Raw genomic sequence first — 15352 nt, forward strand, 5'->3', positions numbered from 1 at the left:
GGCAGGCGGATTCTTAACCACTGCACCACCAGGGAAGCCCTGAATTTTTAACTTAACAGCCAAACCCCTGAATTTTCAAGACACCGGTTTACAAAAAGGGCTGGGTTTAAGATACGATTTCTGATAACTCAGCAGAACCAATACCAAATAGTTTAATGCCGCTTTCTTGGCTGCATTCAACATGAGATATTGAGAAACTCTAGAATGAGTACCCTTTCGAATGGGCACTTAATTCTCAATGAGTTAACCTGAATGAATTGGCTGAAAGGGCCATTATATTGTTTGAATTGCTGAGAACCCTCAACAAGCTTGATTTAAAATGTATTTCACCACAACCATCCATCGTACCACATCCCTTCCCACTCCCCACCCTCTTATTAGCAGCACAGGAGCTTGATTTGATGACCATGCCCAGGAACACAGGCTGGAGGGACTAAGGCCCGCCGCAGTGATTCCAGGCAAGTGGGGCTCCACGCCCCTTGCAACCAACCAGCTCTGCTACTGGTCCCTCCCATCTGTCACTCCACAGCTGGATATTCAGATTTGAGGCTCCGGGACCCCGAAGCCATTCAAAGACAGCTCGTTCCCATCCCAGAGAATTATTTTATACACCAAGAGTTTTAGAAAATCCAAAATAATTTTATTCACTTTTTCAGATTTTTGCCTCCACAAGGTGTTCAGCAAACATGCTAAGGCGACAGAATGTCTAGTTGGTCACGACATGCAACGCTGACCATTGGACGGATGACAGCAGCGACCACGCCCACCTGAGCTACTGGCCCCAGAGCACAAACGGGGTTTGTGGGAACACACCGAACCACACGGCACTCAGAACCTGAGGTAGGTCTCTTTACAGTACAAAAAACTTCTACACCAGTGTGAGACACTGATGAGCAAGAGCTGCTTAAAGTCGCAGACTTTGGAGAGAGGAAGAGACTCTGCAGCGACCACAGGGAGAAAGGGGAACAGACCCACAAAATCCTGAACCCTGTCACTGAACTGTGGGCTCGTGGGGCAAATGAAGGCAAATGAAGACATACCACCGAAAAAAGCAGCAGTGGGCTCCAGGGTTCGGACTGATGGGTTGAGGAGCCGCAGAGCGCTGTGCGGTGGCCAGCGTTAGGAACCTGAGGCAGTGGGACACTTGGAACAGACTCGATGCTTGTTGAGAAACAGAAGAGAAAAGGAGGAAAGCAGGAAGGACACTCCCCCCTCACCGAGGAACGTCTTGGTGATTCTCATTTCCGACAGAGGGAGCGAAGAGGGGTCTGGGACTTTGCCCCACTGCTCTCCCGACAGAAACAGTGAAGTGACAACAGGACAGAAAGCAGGAGCCCTGAGAATTCACGGTGCTCTGCATGGCCTCCAGTGGCCCCCGCTCCACCCCACCCTGGAGTGGCTGCTGGGGAGGCGACAGGGGGGCCACTGGAGGGCCCGCTATTGCCACACGCCTTCCTTTTGGACACCCAGAAAACCCGGCACCATGAAACAACCAGCTGGGGAAGAACATATGCTACCCTTCCTATAGTCTAATAGTGAAACCAGATTCTAGTGCAGCAAACTGTACAAAAATGATAGAAAGGAATCTGCACTGTTCTTAGCACAGTGCTTATTTTAATATAAAATAAACAGCTTACATTTTCACTGGAAATATAGGCTATGTACAGAATTATATATAGATATAGCTACACGTATAAAGCTTCATTATAGGCCTCTGATACATATATAATAACGGTTCCCTGAACCTTTTAGAGTGCAATTAAGAACAAAAACTAAATTTTGTTTACATGAATATGGAATAAATACAATAATCAAAATATGACTCTCCCTAAAAGTGAAACACACAAGCCAATCCTGAATTGCTGTGCTAAAGATAAAATCGGGAAAGGCAAGGTTTCGGCAGGAGGACACGATGAGGGGCCCGCCCCAGGCAGGGAATGGCAATGCTCCAAAGAAAAGAGACTTGGGCAGCGGCGGGAGGAGTTAGCCCTTGACGGCGATCTTGTTCTCTGCAGCAGCAAACATGGCATAGAACCGGGAACTGTCATTGGACAGAAGGACCGATGGGGTGTCGAACTCCACCACCTGTAAAGGAAGGAGACGGTATCAGAATGTGACTCGGGGACACATGGGGTGATTTAGAGGATCCACTGCTCAGGAATGGGGGCAAAACCCAAAGCCCCCTGAGGATGGAATCAAGGTGGCAATTCAACTAGCCCTGTCATGCCCAAATGGGTTCTTTTTTTTTTTTCAACTAACCAGGGTTTAGTTAAGAGAAAGGTTAGAGAGAAAAACCTCCAGACCTCCTTCACATAAATCTCAATTGTTTCAGCCTTGGGTATGAAGGAATCAATCAACAAGGTCCTATAAGCTGCAGGGGAAAAAATTGCAGCTCAAGTCAAAGGCATACTAGGCAAGTGTCATCTTGTTGCGCAAGCTGATCTGAATCTATGGATAGAAAAGGAACAGCTCAGGATGCCTAGTTGGCAGGGGGAAAAAGGGAAGTGAGTATAAAGTCAGTATAATCAACTCAGACAATTATCCATTCCTGTGATGGACTTCTAGGCAGCCACTGGAAATCATATTTCAGTAGAAAATGAATGATATGCTGGCAGAACCTGCCTCCCATGAGAGAGGACACATACTCTCTTAGCCTCCCCTGCTGCAGGGCAAAGGCATGGAACACAACTTTGGCCAAGGAGAGGAAGGGGACATCTCCTAGGGTGCTTCTAGGAAAGGTTGTCCTGACCAAGAGACAGGCATAAGGACAAAGTGTTCTTCCTTAGGACTGGCTGTGTGAGGGTATGACGTTGGGTGCTAGAGCAGACATCCTGCACCATACGGGGAAAGGTAGACACTGGCCCTGTTGAGGGATAGGCAGATTATAAGCAGATCCATATGGGAGAGGGAACAAGAGGAAAGGCCATTTTAGGTAGATGGAACTGTATGAGTAAGACACAGAGGTGAAAAAGCTTAGGGGATTCAAGATTGTTTATAGCCAACAGCACTGCAAGGAAATAGCAGGAAACGAAGAAGGCTGGGGGGCCAGACTGTTGGAAAGCTGGGACCAGCAAGAAGTTTGGCACCACTACATGACTGTAAAAAGCAGACATATAGGGACTTCCCTGGTGGTGCGGGGGTTAAGAATCGGCCTGCCAATGTAGGGGACACAGGTTCGAGCCTTGGTCCGGGAAGATCCCATATGCCACAGAGCAACGAAGCCCATGCGCCACAACTGCTGAGCCTGTGCTCTAGAGCCTGCGAGCCACAATTACTGAGCCTACGTGCCACAACTACTGAAGCCCACGTGCCATAACTACTGAAGCCTGAGCGCCTAGAGCCCATGCTCCACAACAAGAGAAGCCACCGCAATGAGAAGCCTGCACACAACAGCGAAGAGTAGCCCCCACTCAACACAATTAGAGAAAGCCCACACGCATCAACAAAGACGCAACGCAGCCAAAAATAAATAAATAAATAAATTAATTAAAAAACAAACAAAAAAAGCAGACATATAGTGGCTGGTCTCAGTAGCTTTGGGAAATTCTTGTGCATGTGAGTGAATTACTAAGTACACGTGCTCTCTGACCTAAGTCAAAATGTTACTGTTTACAATCAACAAAAGAACAGGTAGTAAAGCATAATGAGAACCCTGTAAGAGTGCTCCCAGCTCAATCTCTTGACTGGGAGGGCTGCATCCCACCCAAAAGCAGCCAGACTACAGTCATTATGGCTGCTTATCTGAATGCTCAGAACTACTCTAAGAGGGCTATCTGCCCAATCCTGCCAGGGGCCAGTTTTCCTCCCAGACAAGCCCACATGCCAAGCCAAGGTCCCTTGGGGGCTCAGTACCTGCCCCTGGGCCAGCACCATAATCCTATCAGAGCCCAGGACTGTATGTAGGCGATGGGCAATTGTCAGCATGGTGCAGTCAGCAAATGCTTCTCGGATGGTCTCTTGGATCAGCAAGTCTGTCTCCGTGTCCATGGCAGCTGTGGCTTCATCTAGAATCAAAATCTGCCAGGGAAGAGAAGAAAAAGAGGGGTCTGACCAATTCCTTAAGCATTCTGGTTAATCTAGGTTTCACTAAAATGTATTTTATGATTTGAATTTTACACCATATATTGTTTTTTCTAAATAGGTACACGCATATGTAAAAATACTGTTTTGCTTAGAACTGATATAACTTCAAACCCCTATGTTTGCCTTGATTTCCATGAATGAAAGGATATATGTGAAATACTGATCTAACAAAAGACTCGCCCCACTTGCTCTGTAACTCTAAACACGTACAGTAATCTTTCTGGACCTCCCTTTTCCAGTTTTAAAATGAGGGGACTGGATTTGATGACCTGGATATGTCTTGTAGTTTTAAAATTTTTCAAATCCACGGTTTCCAGTACTATAACTACTCAGTGGCTAGAAACAAGTTGCCCTTGGAAACTGAAGGCTCAGGGAAGTTAAAAATAAAAACAAACAAGCAAACAAAATATCCATATACCCAAATTGTGTCAAGGTTAATTTAGAAACATCTCTGGGCATACTCTTAAGAAGTGCCACTGGGCTCGGAGCCAGGAATGTCTTTGGACCTCATGCCACAGGCAAAAGCTGTTCTTCCATCTTCCTGCGCTTCTCTGCTGATCCCCCTTCCCTGCCACCCACCAAACTGCCTTACCTTACAGTGACGGAGCAAGGCTCTAGCTATGCACAAGAGCTGTCGTTCCCCCACTGAGAAGTTATCCCCATTCTCCATCACTTCAGATTCAAGTTTCAGAGGTAGCTGAGCAATCTAGGGAGAAAGGAAGTAGAGATTAGAAGGGTAAAAAAAAAAAAAAGTAAAATTTGAAAGATAGGAAAAAAAAAAGAAACTAAATTTTGTCAAAAATCCAGTGGCAAAAATAAATTATTCTGAAACAGATGAAAGAATTATTAGCCCAGAACCTAGCTCACCTAGAAAGAAGGTACAGGTGTGATGATCACGTAGTAGGACCACATTTTCTAGGCCATTCCATATTTCAGCTAAACTATTCTATTAGTCTCATATCATCAAAATGTCCCAGAAATTCCAATATTTTTGTCCCCAAAGCCTGTCATTTTTGGTTCTGAAAATATGGTCACGCATGAGAAATGGGGTAGACGAAATTACTCTCTTTCTGAAGTCCAAAGCTGTAGGCCCATGGCTGTCAAAGCTTTCTTTCCATAAACTATAGAACCTATTCTTCAAGTGAACTTGTTTGAGGAAGCCCAATATAAAGGTGAAGGCAGAGCGGATCTAGTTGAATTAGCAGAAGAGATCCTGGGCTTGTGCGCAGGAACACAAGAGACCCTACTTCAGGCCAGGGGTATCTGTAGATTGTGGCCCCTGGACGGGGCCTGCTGAGTTATCCTAAGAGGTTTGTGAATCCATACACACACTTTCTCCACAAGTGATATATCTCTTACACATATATAGATGCTTCAAAAAGATGTTGTACTGTTACAATGAATAAGAATAGAACTTGATTTTAAAGCATGACTGAATTCTGAGTGGTTGTCATTAATATCTTCTCAATTAATGGATAGTAAAAAGGGCAATATGACCATGGGAGGGGGCTAAGGGGGGAGGTGAGGGTCGGGAGATAACAACCTTTATGCCCTTTCTGAAATGCCTGGGAAGCCCTGCTCTAAAGTGCTCCTCCACAGACATCCTGGAGGTGGAGGGAAAGGCTGGGCTGGACAGTGGCAGCCAGAGCAGGCTGAAGAGTGACCACAGCATCACTGTGTTTCCAGCCCTGAAATGCCAGCAAAACTCTCCGTCAGTTCTTTACTTACACATTCTTTCATGTGTGTCCTTTCTAGGGCATCCCAGATCTGGTCTTCAGTGTACTGGTTGAAGGGATCCAAATTGGACCTAGTGAGAAACATAACAGGAATTCTCAGGGATCCAACATGTACGTGACCATGCTGCACAGGCTGACTGTGGTAAAGGTTTAGACATTGGGGCTCAAACCTCATCCAGCCACAGGGGGAGGCTGAGATGGGAGCACTGCTGCCTGCCTGTCGCAGGAATGAGCCTCCCTTTCTTCTTTACAAAACTTTATTATTTCTATTATGTAAATGATACAAGTTAGTTATAGAAAAATTAGGAGATATAGACATAAAAAGACAAAACAAAAACTTATGTATGTTTAATGACTTCTTATCAGACCCTCAGAAACAAACACTGTTAGCACTTTGGTGTAGATCCTTCTAGATTTTTTCTATGCATATACATGTTAAAATCTCTCTCTTATATGTATAAACTTAGAAAAACGTCCTCTTTCTTCTTGCTGCACCAGGGTGAGAGTCCTGTCACTGAGCAGGGGTCTCAACAGCTAGCTGACCAGGAAAGGAGCCAATCCAGCAGGAAGGCAGAGGAGAAAGCTGAGCATAATGGATTCAAGAGGAAGGATTTTACTGGCACTGAAAACTAGTCTGGGGACTCTTGTTTACTGTACTAACAGTATCCACCTCAAGGACATCAAGATTGATACCAAAAGAACAGGTCTAGGTATTTCTGGAAGTGTTAAAGACAGGAGAAAAAGCTCTTTGTCATGGAGGATGAGGGTGAACAGGTGGTGATGAAACATATTGGGTGGAAAGTGAGCTGTTGCATTAATTTGGGGTGTCTTGTCTCGATCTAAACGTCGCATTTGTGGGTCTAGTAATCTGAAAGGTATTAAGTATAATTTGCTTTGCTCATAAATTATGGTTGGCATATGGGAAACAGAAAAATCTTTGGGAGAAACTTAGCTCTGATCCACACTCGTCTCTGTGTCTGCGGAGACTAATCCCAGGCGTGCACACGCAAGCAGGTCATTATTGCAGAATTCTGCCCGAGAGGAGAATGCAGGCAGGCACACGCCATCTCTGGACTCCTGGGCAACTCTCTAACCAGCCCTGCTCTCTTGTGCCCCTTTGCATGTATGCTTCCCCCGACTTAGAACATGCGACCTCTCCCCACCTTTTTACTTGAGAGGCACTGGTAAAACAAGGGCTCTGGAGCCAGACTACCTGACTCCTTCACAGCTTCTATCAATGACAGCCAAGTTAGCCTAACTACTCTACGCTTCAGTTCCCTCAACTGTAAGACAGGGATAAAAGAGCACCTTCTCAAAAAGATTGTTTCGGGGACTATATTTCACATGTATAAATCACTTACAGCAGTACCTGCGGCAGAACTGGCAGTGTGTACATGAGAGCTACAATTACTGTGTTATTATTATCATTGTTCTTATTCCTTGGCTGTGATTCCTTCTTGTCCTTCAGCTCTCAACTTAGATGGGGTCTTCAGGAAGTGTCTCCTTACCCTTCAAGCTTGGACTGGTGGTCCCCCTGCCCACCCCTATAATGGCACTCGTCACTTTGTTCACTTGTCTCTCTCCTCCATTGGATTAGAATCCTTGTCTGGATCTTATTCACTGTTGTAGCCCATGTATACTGTCTAATATTTTTTGTAAGAAAGAAGAACTTATTTCTTCCATGCTTATTTGAATTCCTGATAACAGACATTAGTATGTCACAACTTAAGTATTTTCAGTAATAACAGAGGCAGAAAGCATCATGGTGGAGGGCGGGTGTGTGCACAATTAGGTTCCGGGCAGACTGGGTTCGATCCCTGCTCTGCCTCTTACCATCTGTGTGACCTTGGACAAGTTAGTCCTCAGTCTCCTCATCTATAAAATGGGGAGATAGTGACACGACCTGGTAGGCTGCTGTGAACATTAGAGCTGTGTAGATACAGTGCCTGGAACACGGCAGACACTCGATAGCTGGTAGCTGTTAAACTGACAGGGGACATGGTCACTTTAGATGCCTGGTTGCACTGCTTGGTGGTTTTGACTCTTATATTTGATGCATTTTTCAAGTGGACACAACAATCCCAGGATCCTGAATACCAGGATCCGAAATAGTTCTGGTAAAGTCCTAGCCGTGAATGGTCTAGATGGGGAAGACATTCTCTGCAGGCATGCCATCTAGGAAGAGCCCTCTCACTTAAAGATGATGGTCTAAAACTGAAATGGCAGAGCATGGGCCTAAGTCTAAGGAGAAGCTCACCTGCTTCTAATCAAAAAGAGATGCTGAAAGCACCTGACCTTGCTTGTCCCTCTAACACTCTGGAGTCTACCTGAACTTGCCTCAGGGTTGATGAGATCTGCTCTCTCTCCAGCTGCCTTGTACACTGATACACCAACAGATCAGGGTGAAACCTGTGTTCTCCATCTCAAGTCTGAGGGATAAAAGGTTAATCACGTTTTTGTTTGGTTCAACACAGACTGGTGGGAATTCCCATGGGGCAAGATTAGCACAATCCACCCCCCACCCAAAACAATAACAACAACAAGATTAGCACAGCCTCTGAGTGACATTTATCTAGATGGCAATGCAAGTTTTCACAATAAAATATTCTCTCTCCTTTTGTGTCTAATACAGACTTTCTCATAGTTTACAGCAGATTTCCTGACCTTAGGGGTCACAACATAACGCTCAGAGCTCTGTTTTTCCTTTCTTTCTTTCTTTCTTTCTTTCTTTTTTTTTTAAAATACAAGTTCCTCGGAGCTCTTTACAAGAGTCTTCGGAAGTCCTCGTCAAACCTAGACAGAAGGGGCACCCGCCCAGCGGGAAATCACAACTGGTTCCATACAGGGGTCATGTCCTGCTTTGCCTGGTCTCTTGCTCCTTGCCCTCGGCCTTGGTCTCTATATAGCTGCCCCACGGGACTGCACGCTGGAGAATGGCCTCTGCCCGTTACAGGGAATCAACTCTGACCTTGGGCAGTAGGACCTGAAGTCGGTGCACATGTGGTTTAGTGCCGGGCTGCTCTGGATCTGCATCCTGCTCTGACTGTGATTCCCACTTAGCGTCACGGGACCCTATTGAGCTAGAATCTCCCCCTGTCGAACAGTTCTGCTAGGTCAATTCCTGTTGTGTCTCCATGTGCCCAGGTTCCTATCTTGACAGCCTGCTCAGGCTCCCAAGTTTCAGGGCCCCACCTTGCTCTGGTTTTATCTGTGAGCTCCCTGATTATAAATATCTGCCTTTTGGGGTCTCTGAACACTGCCCAGTTGCCACTGCTGTGGTCTATTTGCCAGAGGAAAATCCGTATTACCTAAGGCTGGAATTCCCAGCACCAATAACTTGATAAATTGCCACCTATGGTTTGATACCTCACTTTCTGGATTTCCGGTTTAGCCCATCTCCTACCTCTTAAATCTTCCCTTTCTCTACCTCTTCCTGGAAGGAATGTGTAATTCTAGGTTTTAGATTCTACCACTTGTTCAGATTCCTCCCATGTCTGCTGAGTTGAGTCCTTTGAACAGAGTTAAAGACCTCAACAAACATACGTTCAAGATTGAAGGGTCCGTAATGTTGGTTTCCAGGAAAGGAATGTGTAGAATTCCCCTAGACTTAGTCTAGGAAGTGCTCTTTAATACTGTATAGTGATGCCTAGTGTCATGGGTTGAAGAGTATCTCCCAAAAAGGTATGTTAAAATCTAACCCTCAGTACCTAAGAATGTGACCTTATCTGGAAATAGGGTTAGTGTAGATGGTATTAGTTAAGATGAGGTCACCCTGGAGTAATGAGGTAGGGTGGACCCTTAATCTGATAGGACTGATGTCCTTATAAGAGAGACACATAAAGACAGAGACAAAGAATGAGAGGGCCCATGTGACAACAGAGGCAGAGACTGGGATGATGAATCTACAAGCCAAGGACACCAAAGACTGTTGGCAAACCACTAGAATGTAGCAGAGGCAAGGAAGAATCCTACCGGTTTCAGAGGGAGCATAGCCCTGCTGACAACTTGATTTCATACTTCTAGCCTCCAGAACTGTGAAAGAATAAATTTCTGTGATTTTGGGCCACCCAGTTTGTGGCACTTTGTGGCAGCATGCCGAGAATACAAATACATCTAGTAATTCATCAGATACCTTACCAGACAAATAGTAAGTACACAAGAGTGTACTGCTCACTGAGCAGCTGCCCCATCAGACTCGGCAGACACACAGAGGGGCTTGACATTCAACCCCGCCCAGGCCCATCACACCAGCTGAAGGAGATTCCCAAGACTAAGCAATGGGTTCCAGATATGTAAGGAATATTTACGTACACCAGCAGGTGGTAAACATACACATTAAGGCAGACCAGACTGATCTCAACAGGGAACTCAATCAGGAATGAAAAAGAAATATATACCCTCATTAGAGGGGCCAGATGGTCCTGGTCTCACCCACAGATACAAATGAAAGCAAAGTTATACATCCACTGCATCAAGTACTCAGCTGGGTAGATGGAAAGAAAAGCATCTGAGCATGAAGGCACTTATTTTTAACAGTCGGAACTCCTGGAGTCCTATGTTGCTCAAAGTGCATTTTCATCTTTGGCTCTTTATATGTTATTTTTAGCAATATTCTAAGTTTACCTGTTGACTACTACTGATTAAGGTCAAGAGTATCTCCCGGGGTGTTTGAGGATACAGCAATCTCCTCCAGGCATACAGAAGACACCATGCTGAACCACATCGTCCTCTGTCGGTGGTGGGTGCCTCAGGACAGTAGACTACGGGACCCTCAGACCTTCGTGTCTCAGGAAGTTAAAGGAAAACTCAAAATAGTTATTCAGAAACAAGGCTTGGCTTTCAGTTAAGAGTACATGAAAAAGACTAAAGAGAACAGCAGAGGATGTGTGAAAATTTTTTTCAAGAAGGGGGACAGAGGCTGTGCAAATCTGAAAGCAGATGAGAGTTTGAAGATGTCGGAAAAAGAAAGGTAACTAGTGGTCAAGACCCCTGCGGCAGCAGGCGCAACCCTAGTTTTTGGAGAAAGAGGTTACCTCTCAGGGTAGTGAATAAGGAGGCTGTGGTGATAACTTCAGAGACAATACAGTGAGCGGAGTGAGGGAGAGCCCAGGCTCTCAGCCAGACAGCCCAGGTTCTTATCTTTGGGCAAATTATTTAACCACTCTGGGTTTTAGCTTCTTCATCTATAAAATAGGCATAATAATAGCACCTACCTCGTTTGAGTTTTGAGTGTTTGATGAATTAATACAACTTAAATGCTTAGGACAATTCACCACATAATAAGTCCTCAATATGCTTAGCTACTACTATCATTGTTGTTCTTTAGAGCAGCAGTACCTGGCACCAAAGGACCTTTTTCTTTCTTTTTTTTTTTAAAGACAATTTTTTTAGAGCAGTTTTAGGTTCACAGCAACATTGAGAAGAAGGTACAGAGATTTCCTGTATACCCCCAGCCAGAAGGACTTCAACAAAAGTTAGATAACATCTAGTGTTCTTCACATAGCGATCCTAGACTTCGCATTACTTTCTGACATTGAGATTAGAAGCTTTGGGGGATTCCCCAGTTCCACAGGGACTAAGACATCAAAAAAAGTAAAAGGAGGTCCCTTAAACAACAGAATAATTCAAAGACAAATGAAAGACCTTGAGATTCTAAGATTCTGCTTCAAATCTGGAGCAACTTCCATTCCGTCTAGAGCGCTAGGTGCTTCTGCTTGAAGGTGTCTGGGCCCAGAATGAACCAAAGCAGAGTGGGTCAGTTGTGGGCTCAGTTGTTTTTGTTGTGATTTTGAGTTGAGAGCTTGAAATATTCCTCAAAAGCAGAAAAAAAAAAAAAAATTAATGGGCAGTTGGAAAAGGAGAGAGAGCAGCTGAATAGGAAGAACTGAGAACACTGCCTCTGGCTAACGAAGGGATGCCAGGCAGAGATGCTCCAGGTGATGAGAAGTGCTCACCCCCCACAAGGAGACTGAGACTCAGAGACACACTAGAGTGACAGCTGAGGACAACTAGTCTCACTAAGGGGCAGATTAACCACCAGCCAAGGCAGGCTGCAGACAGTCCACAAGGATGGAAAGCATTTGAGCAGGAGCTGGTTAGGGCAGAGGCAAAGAGATAGGCTTCCTGAGACCAGGAAGCACAGGTCCTCTGGGGAAAGGAAAGGACTGTCAGGACGACGAAAGAGGGAAGGTCAACAAAAGTGTTTAGGGCTGGATGAGAAGGGACCTCTCTTCCTGGAGCCAACCATTAGGGCAAAAGGCAGAGGAAAGGCACTGGCCACAGAAACACAGGCCCTACAATTCAAACCCAGACAGTTGGATGAGGGAGGGCTGGATGAGCTATTGGAATGGACTGAGATTCTGGCTAATCTAGGGAGGAGTGTGCCCCTAAATGATCTGGTCTATGATTTATTCATATTTGTATGCAGAACAATTCAGAAATGTTTAACTTGCAAAATTCTCTGAGTTCTGTTTGTTTGATTTTGGTTTTACGTTGATTTCCCTCCAAGAGCTCCTGATATGTTTTAACTGCATGTTGCTATCTCCAGGAGAGGTATGCACCCCCAATGCTGGTTAAAGGCAGTGGAGATACAGTTTCCAAATTCACAGTCTCCAGGAGGTAGCTGAGTAAGCAGCTGATCTACCCTGCCTTTGCCTTGGGAAACTCATTATAGGCCTTCTAATTTTCTAACAAAACCGGAAGAACACCAAAAGCTGGATATTCTTTTAAACCTATGAGAAACCTGAGGGGATAAAGGGAAGATGGAAGGTCTGGGATTTAATTTTTCCTCAGTGTCTACTACCAACTTAAAAAGTCAAAATTACAGCAGGCAGAAAGTGAAACTTATATGATTTCCTAGGTTTGCACAGCCGACTAACCAAACAGCGCTCCGAGCTCAATTACTAAAAACTCAGTCAACAGCACACCAGCCACTGAGCTTGTCCATCAAGTGGCAACATATCTCTGGAGCTGATAACAAATGGCACCATCTCCCACGAAGGCTGTGCTTCCACAGTGTTCTACAAACAGCAGCCAGCAGGTCAATTCTTAACCATTAACTCCAGAAGCCCGAGTCACAGACCCAAATGAAAGTGCTGTGAAAATTTGAAATGAACACTGATACTTCTTGGTGGCAGCATATTCAAGGGAAGTCTAACATTTAACATGCCTTATTTCCTAGTTCTCTTCTTTTTTAAAAAGTTATTATTTTTTTTTACATCTTTATTGGAGTATAATTGCTTTACAGTGTTACAGTGTGTTAGTTTCTGCTGTATAACAAAGTGAAACAGCTATACGAATACATATATCCCCATATCCCCTCCTTCTTGCGTTTCCCTCCCACCCTCCTTATCCCACCCTTCTAGGTGGTCACAAAGCACCGAGCTGATCTCCCTGTGCTATGTGGCTGCTTCCCACTAGCTATCTATTTTACATTTGGTACTGTATCTATGTCGATGCTACTCTCTCACTTTGTCCCAGCTTACCCTTCCCCGTCAGAACCACTTTTTTTTTTTTTAGATTCCATATATATGTGTTAGCATATGGTATTTGTTTTTCTCTTTCTGACTTACTTCACTCTGTATGACAGACTAGGTCCATCTACCTCACTACAAATAACTCAATTTCGTTTCTTTTTATGGCTGAGTAATATTCCACTGTATATATGTGCCACATCTTCTTTACCCATTCATCTGTCAATGGACACTTAGGTTGCTTCCATGTCCTGGCTACTGTAAATAGAGCTGCAATGAACACTGTGGTACATGACTCTTTTTGAATTATGGTTTTCTCAGGGTATATGCCCAGTAGTGGGATTGCTGGGTCATATGGTAGTTCTATTTTTAGTTTTTAAAGGAACCTCCATACTGCTCTCCCTAGTGGCCATATCAATTTACATTCCCACCAACAGTGCAAGAAGATTCCCTTTTCTCAACCCCCTCTCCAGCATTTATTATTTGTAGATTTTTTGATGATGGCCATTCTGGCCAGTGTGAGGTGATACCTCATTGTAGTTTTGATTTGCATTTCTCTAATGATTAGCGATGAGCATCCTTTCATGAGCTTGTTGGCAATCTGTATATCTTCTTTGGAGAAATGTCTATTTAGGTCTTCTGCCCATTTTTGGGTTGGGTTGTCTGTTTTTTTGATATTAAGCTGCATGAGCTGCTTGTATATTTTGGAGATTAATCTTTTGTCAGTTGCTTCGTTTGCAAATATTTTCTCCCATTCTGAGGGTTCTCTTTTTGTCTTGTTTATGATTTCCTTTGTTGTGCAAATCTTTTAAGTTTCATTAGGTCCCATTTGTTTATTTTTGTTTTTATTTCCGTTTCTCTAGGAGGTGGGTCAAAAAGGATCTTGCTGTGATTTATGTCAAAGAGTGTTCTTCCTATGTTTTCCTCTAAGAGTTTTATAGTGTCTGGCCTTACATTTAGGTCTTTAATCCATTTTGAGCTTATTTTTGTGTACGGTGTTAGGAACTGTTCTAATTTCATTCTTTTGCATGTAGCTGTCCAGTTTTCCCAGCACCACTTATTGAAGAGGCTGTCTTTCCTCCATTGTATATTCTTGCCTCCTTTACCAAAGATAAGGTGACCATAGGTGCATGGGTTTATCTCTGGGTTTTCTATCCTGTTCCATTAATCTATATTTCTGTTTTTGTGCCAGTACCATATTGTCTTGATTACTGTAGCTTTGTAGTATGGTCTGAAGTCAGGGAGCCTGATTCCTCCAGCTCCGTTTTTCTTTCTTAAGATTGCTTTGGCTATTTGGGGTCTTTTGTGTTTCCATACAAAGTGTGAAATTTTTTGTTCTAGTTCTGTGAAAAATGCCATTGGTAGTTTGATAGGGATTGTGTTGAATCTGTAGATTGCTTTGGGTAGTAGAGTCATTTTCACAATGTTGATTCTTCCAATCCAAGAACATGGTATATCTCTGTGTCTGTTTGTATCATCTTTAATTTCCTTCATCAGTGTCTTATAGTTTTCTGCATATAGGTCTTTTGTCTCCTTAGGTAGGTTTATTACTAGCTATTTTATTCTTCTTGTTGCAATGGTAAATGGGAGTGTTTCCTTAATTTCTCTTTCAGATTTTCCATCATTCGTGTATAGGAATGGAAGAGATTTCTGTGCATTAATTTTGTATCCTTACCTACCTTACCAAATTCATTGATTAGCTCTAGTAGTTTTCTGGTAGCATCTTTAGGATTCTCTATGTATAGTATCATGTCATCTGCAAACAGTGACAGTTTTTCTTCTTCTTTTCAAGTTTGGATTCCTTTTATTTTTTTCTTTTCTGATCGCTGTGGCTAAAACTTCCAAAACTATGCTGAATAACAGTGGTGAGAGTGGGCAACCTTGTCTTGTTCCTGATCTTAGAGGAAACGGCTTCAGTTTTTCACCACTGAGAATGATGTTGGCTGTGGGTTTGTCATATATCCTAGTTCTCTTCTAAATGATGATTTAAGAAATTAAGAAAAATATGGTTCTTTTTCTTGAGCCAAAATTATTAGGTTAATTGTATTCTCAAAGGCATTC

The 15352-nt window shown here is 43.8% G+C and overlaps 1 protein-coding gene across 2 annotated transcripts in view; it reads right to left on the minus strand.

Annotated features, from left to right (window-relative positions):
• Positions 1–624: 624 nt before the first annotated feature.
• ABCC5 (ATP binding cassette subfamily C member 5) overlaps positions 625–15352 on the minus strand; it is an 88575-nt gene continuing 73847 nt past the window's right edge. Inside the window, exons 27-30 of one of the 2 annotated variants that reach the window (XM_007468933.1) lie at positions 5812–5890; positions 4676–4789; positions 3853–4017; positions 625–2085 (exon numbers count right to left, since the gene is read on the minus strand). In XM_007468933.1, coding sequence (XP_007468995.1) covers positions 1984–2085; positions 3853–4017; positions 4676–4789; positions 5812–5890 — 460 coding nt within the window. In that variant the 3' untranslated portion in view covers positions 625–1983. The remainder of the gene's footprint in view (positions 2086–3852; positions 4018–4675; positions 4790–5811; positions 5891–15352) is intronic. The other variant, XM_007468934.1, reaches the window with a different exon arrangement.

The sequence above is a fragment of the Lipotes vexillifer genome, unplaced genomic scaffold (assembly GCF_000442215.2).
Source record: "Lipotes vexillifer unplaced genomic scaffold, Lipotes_vexillifer_v1.1 scaffold263, whole genome shotgun sequence".
Lineage (NCBI taxonomy): Eukaryota > Metazoa > Chordata > Mammalia > Artiodactyla > Lipotidae > Lipotes > Lipotes vexillifer.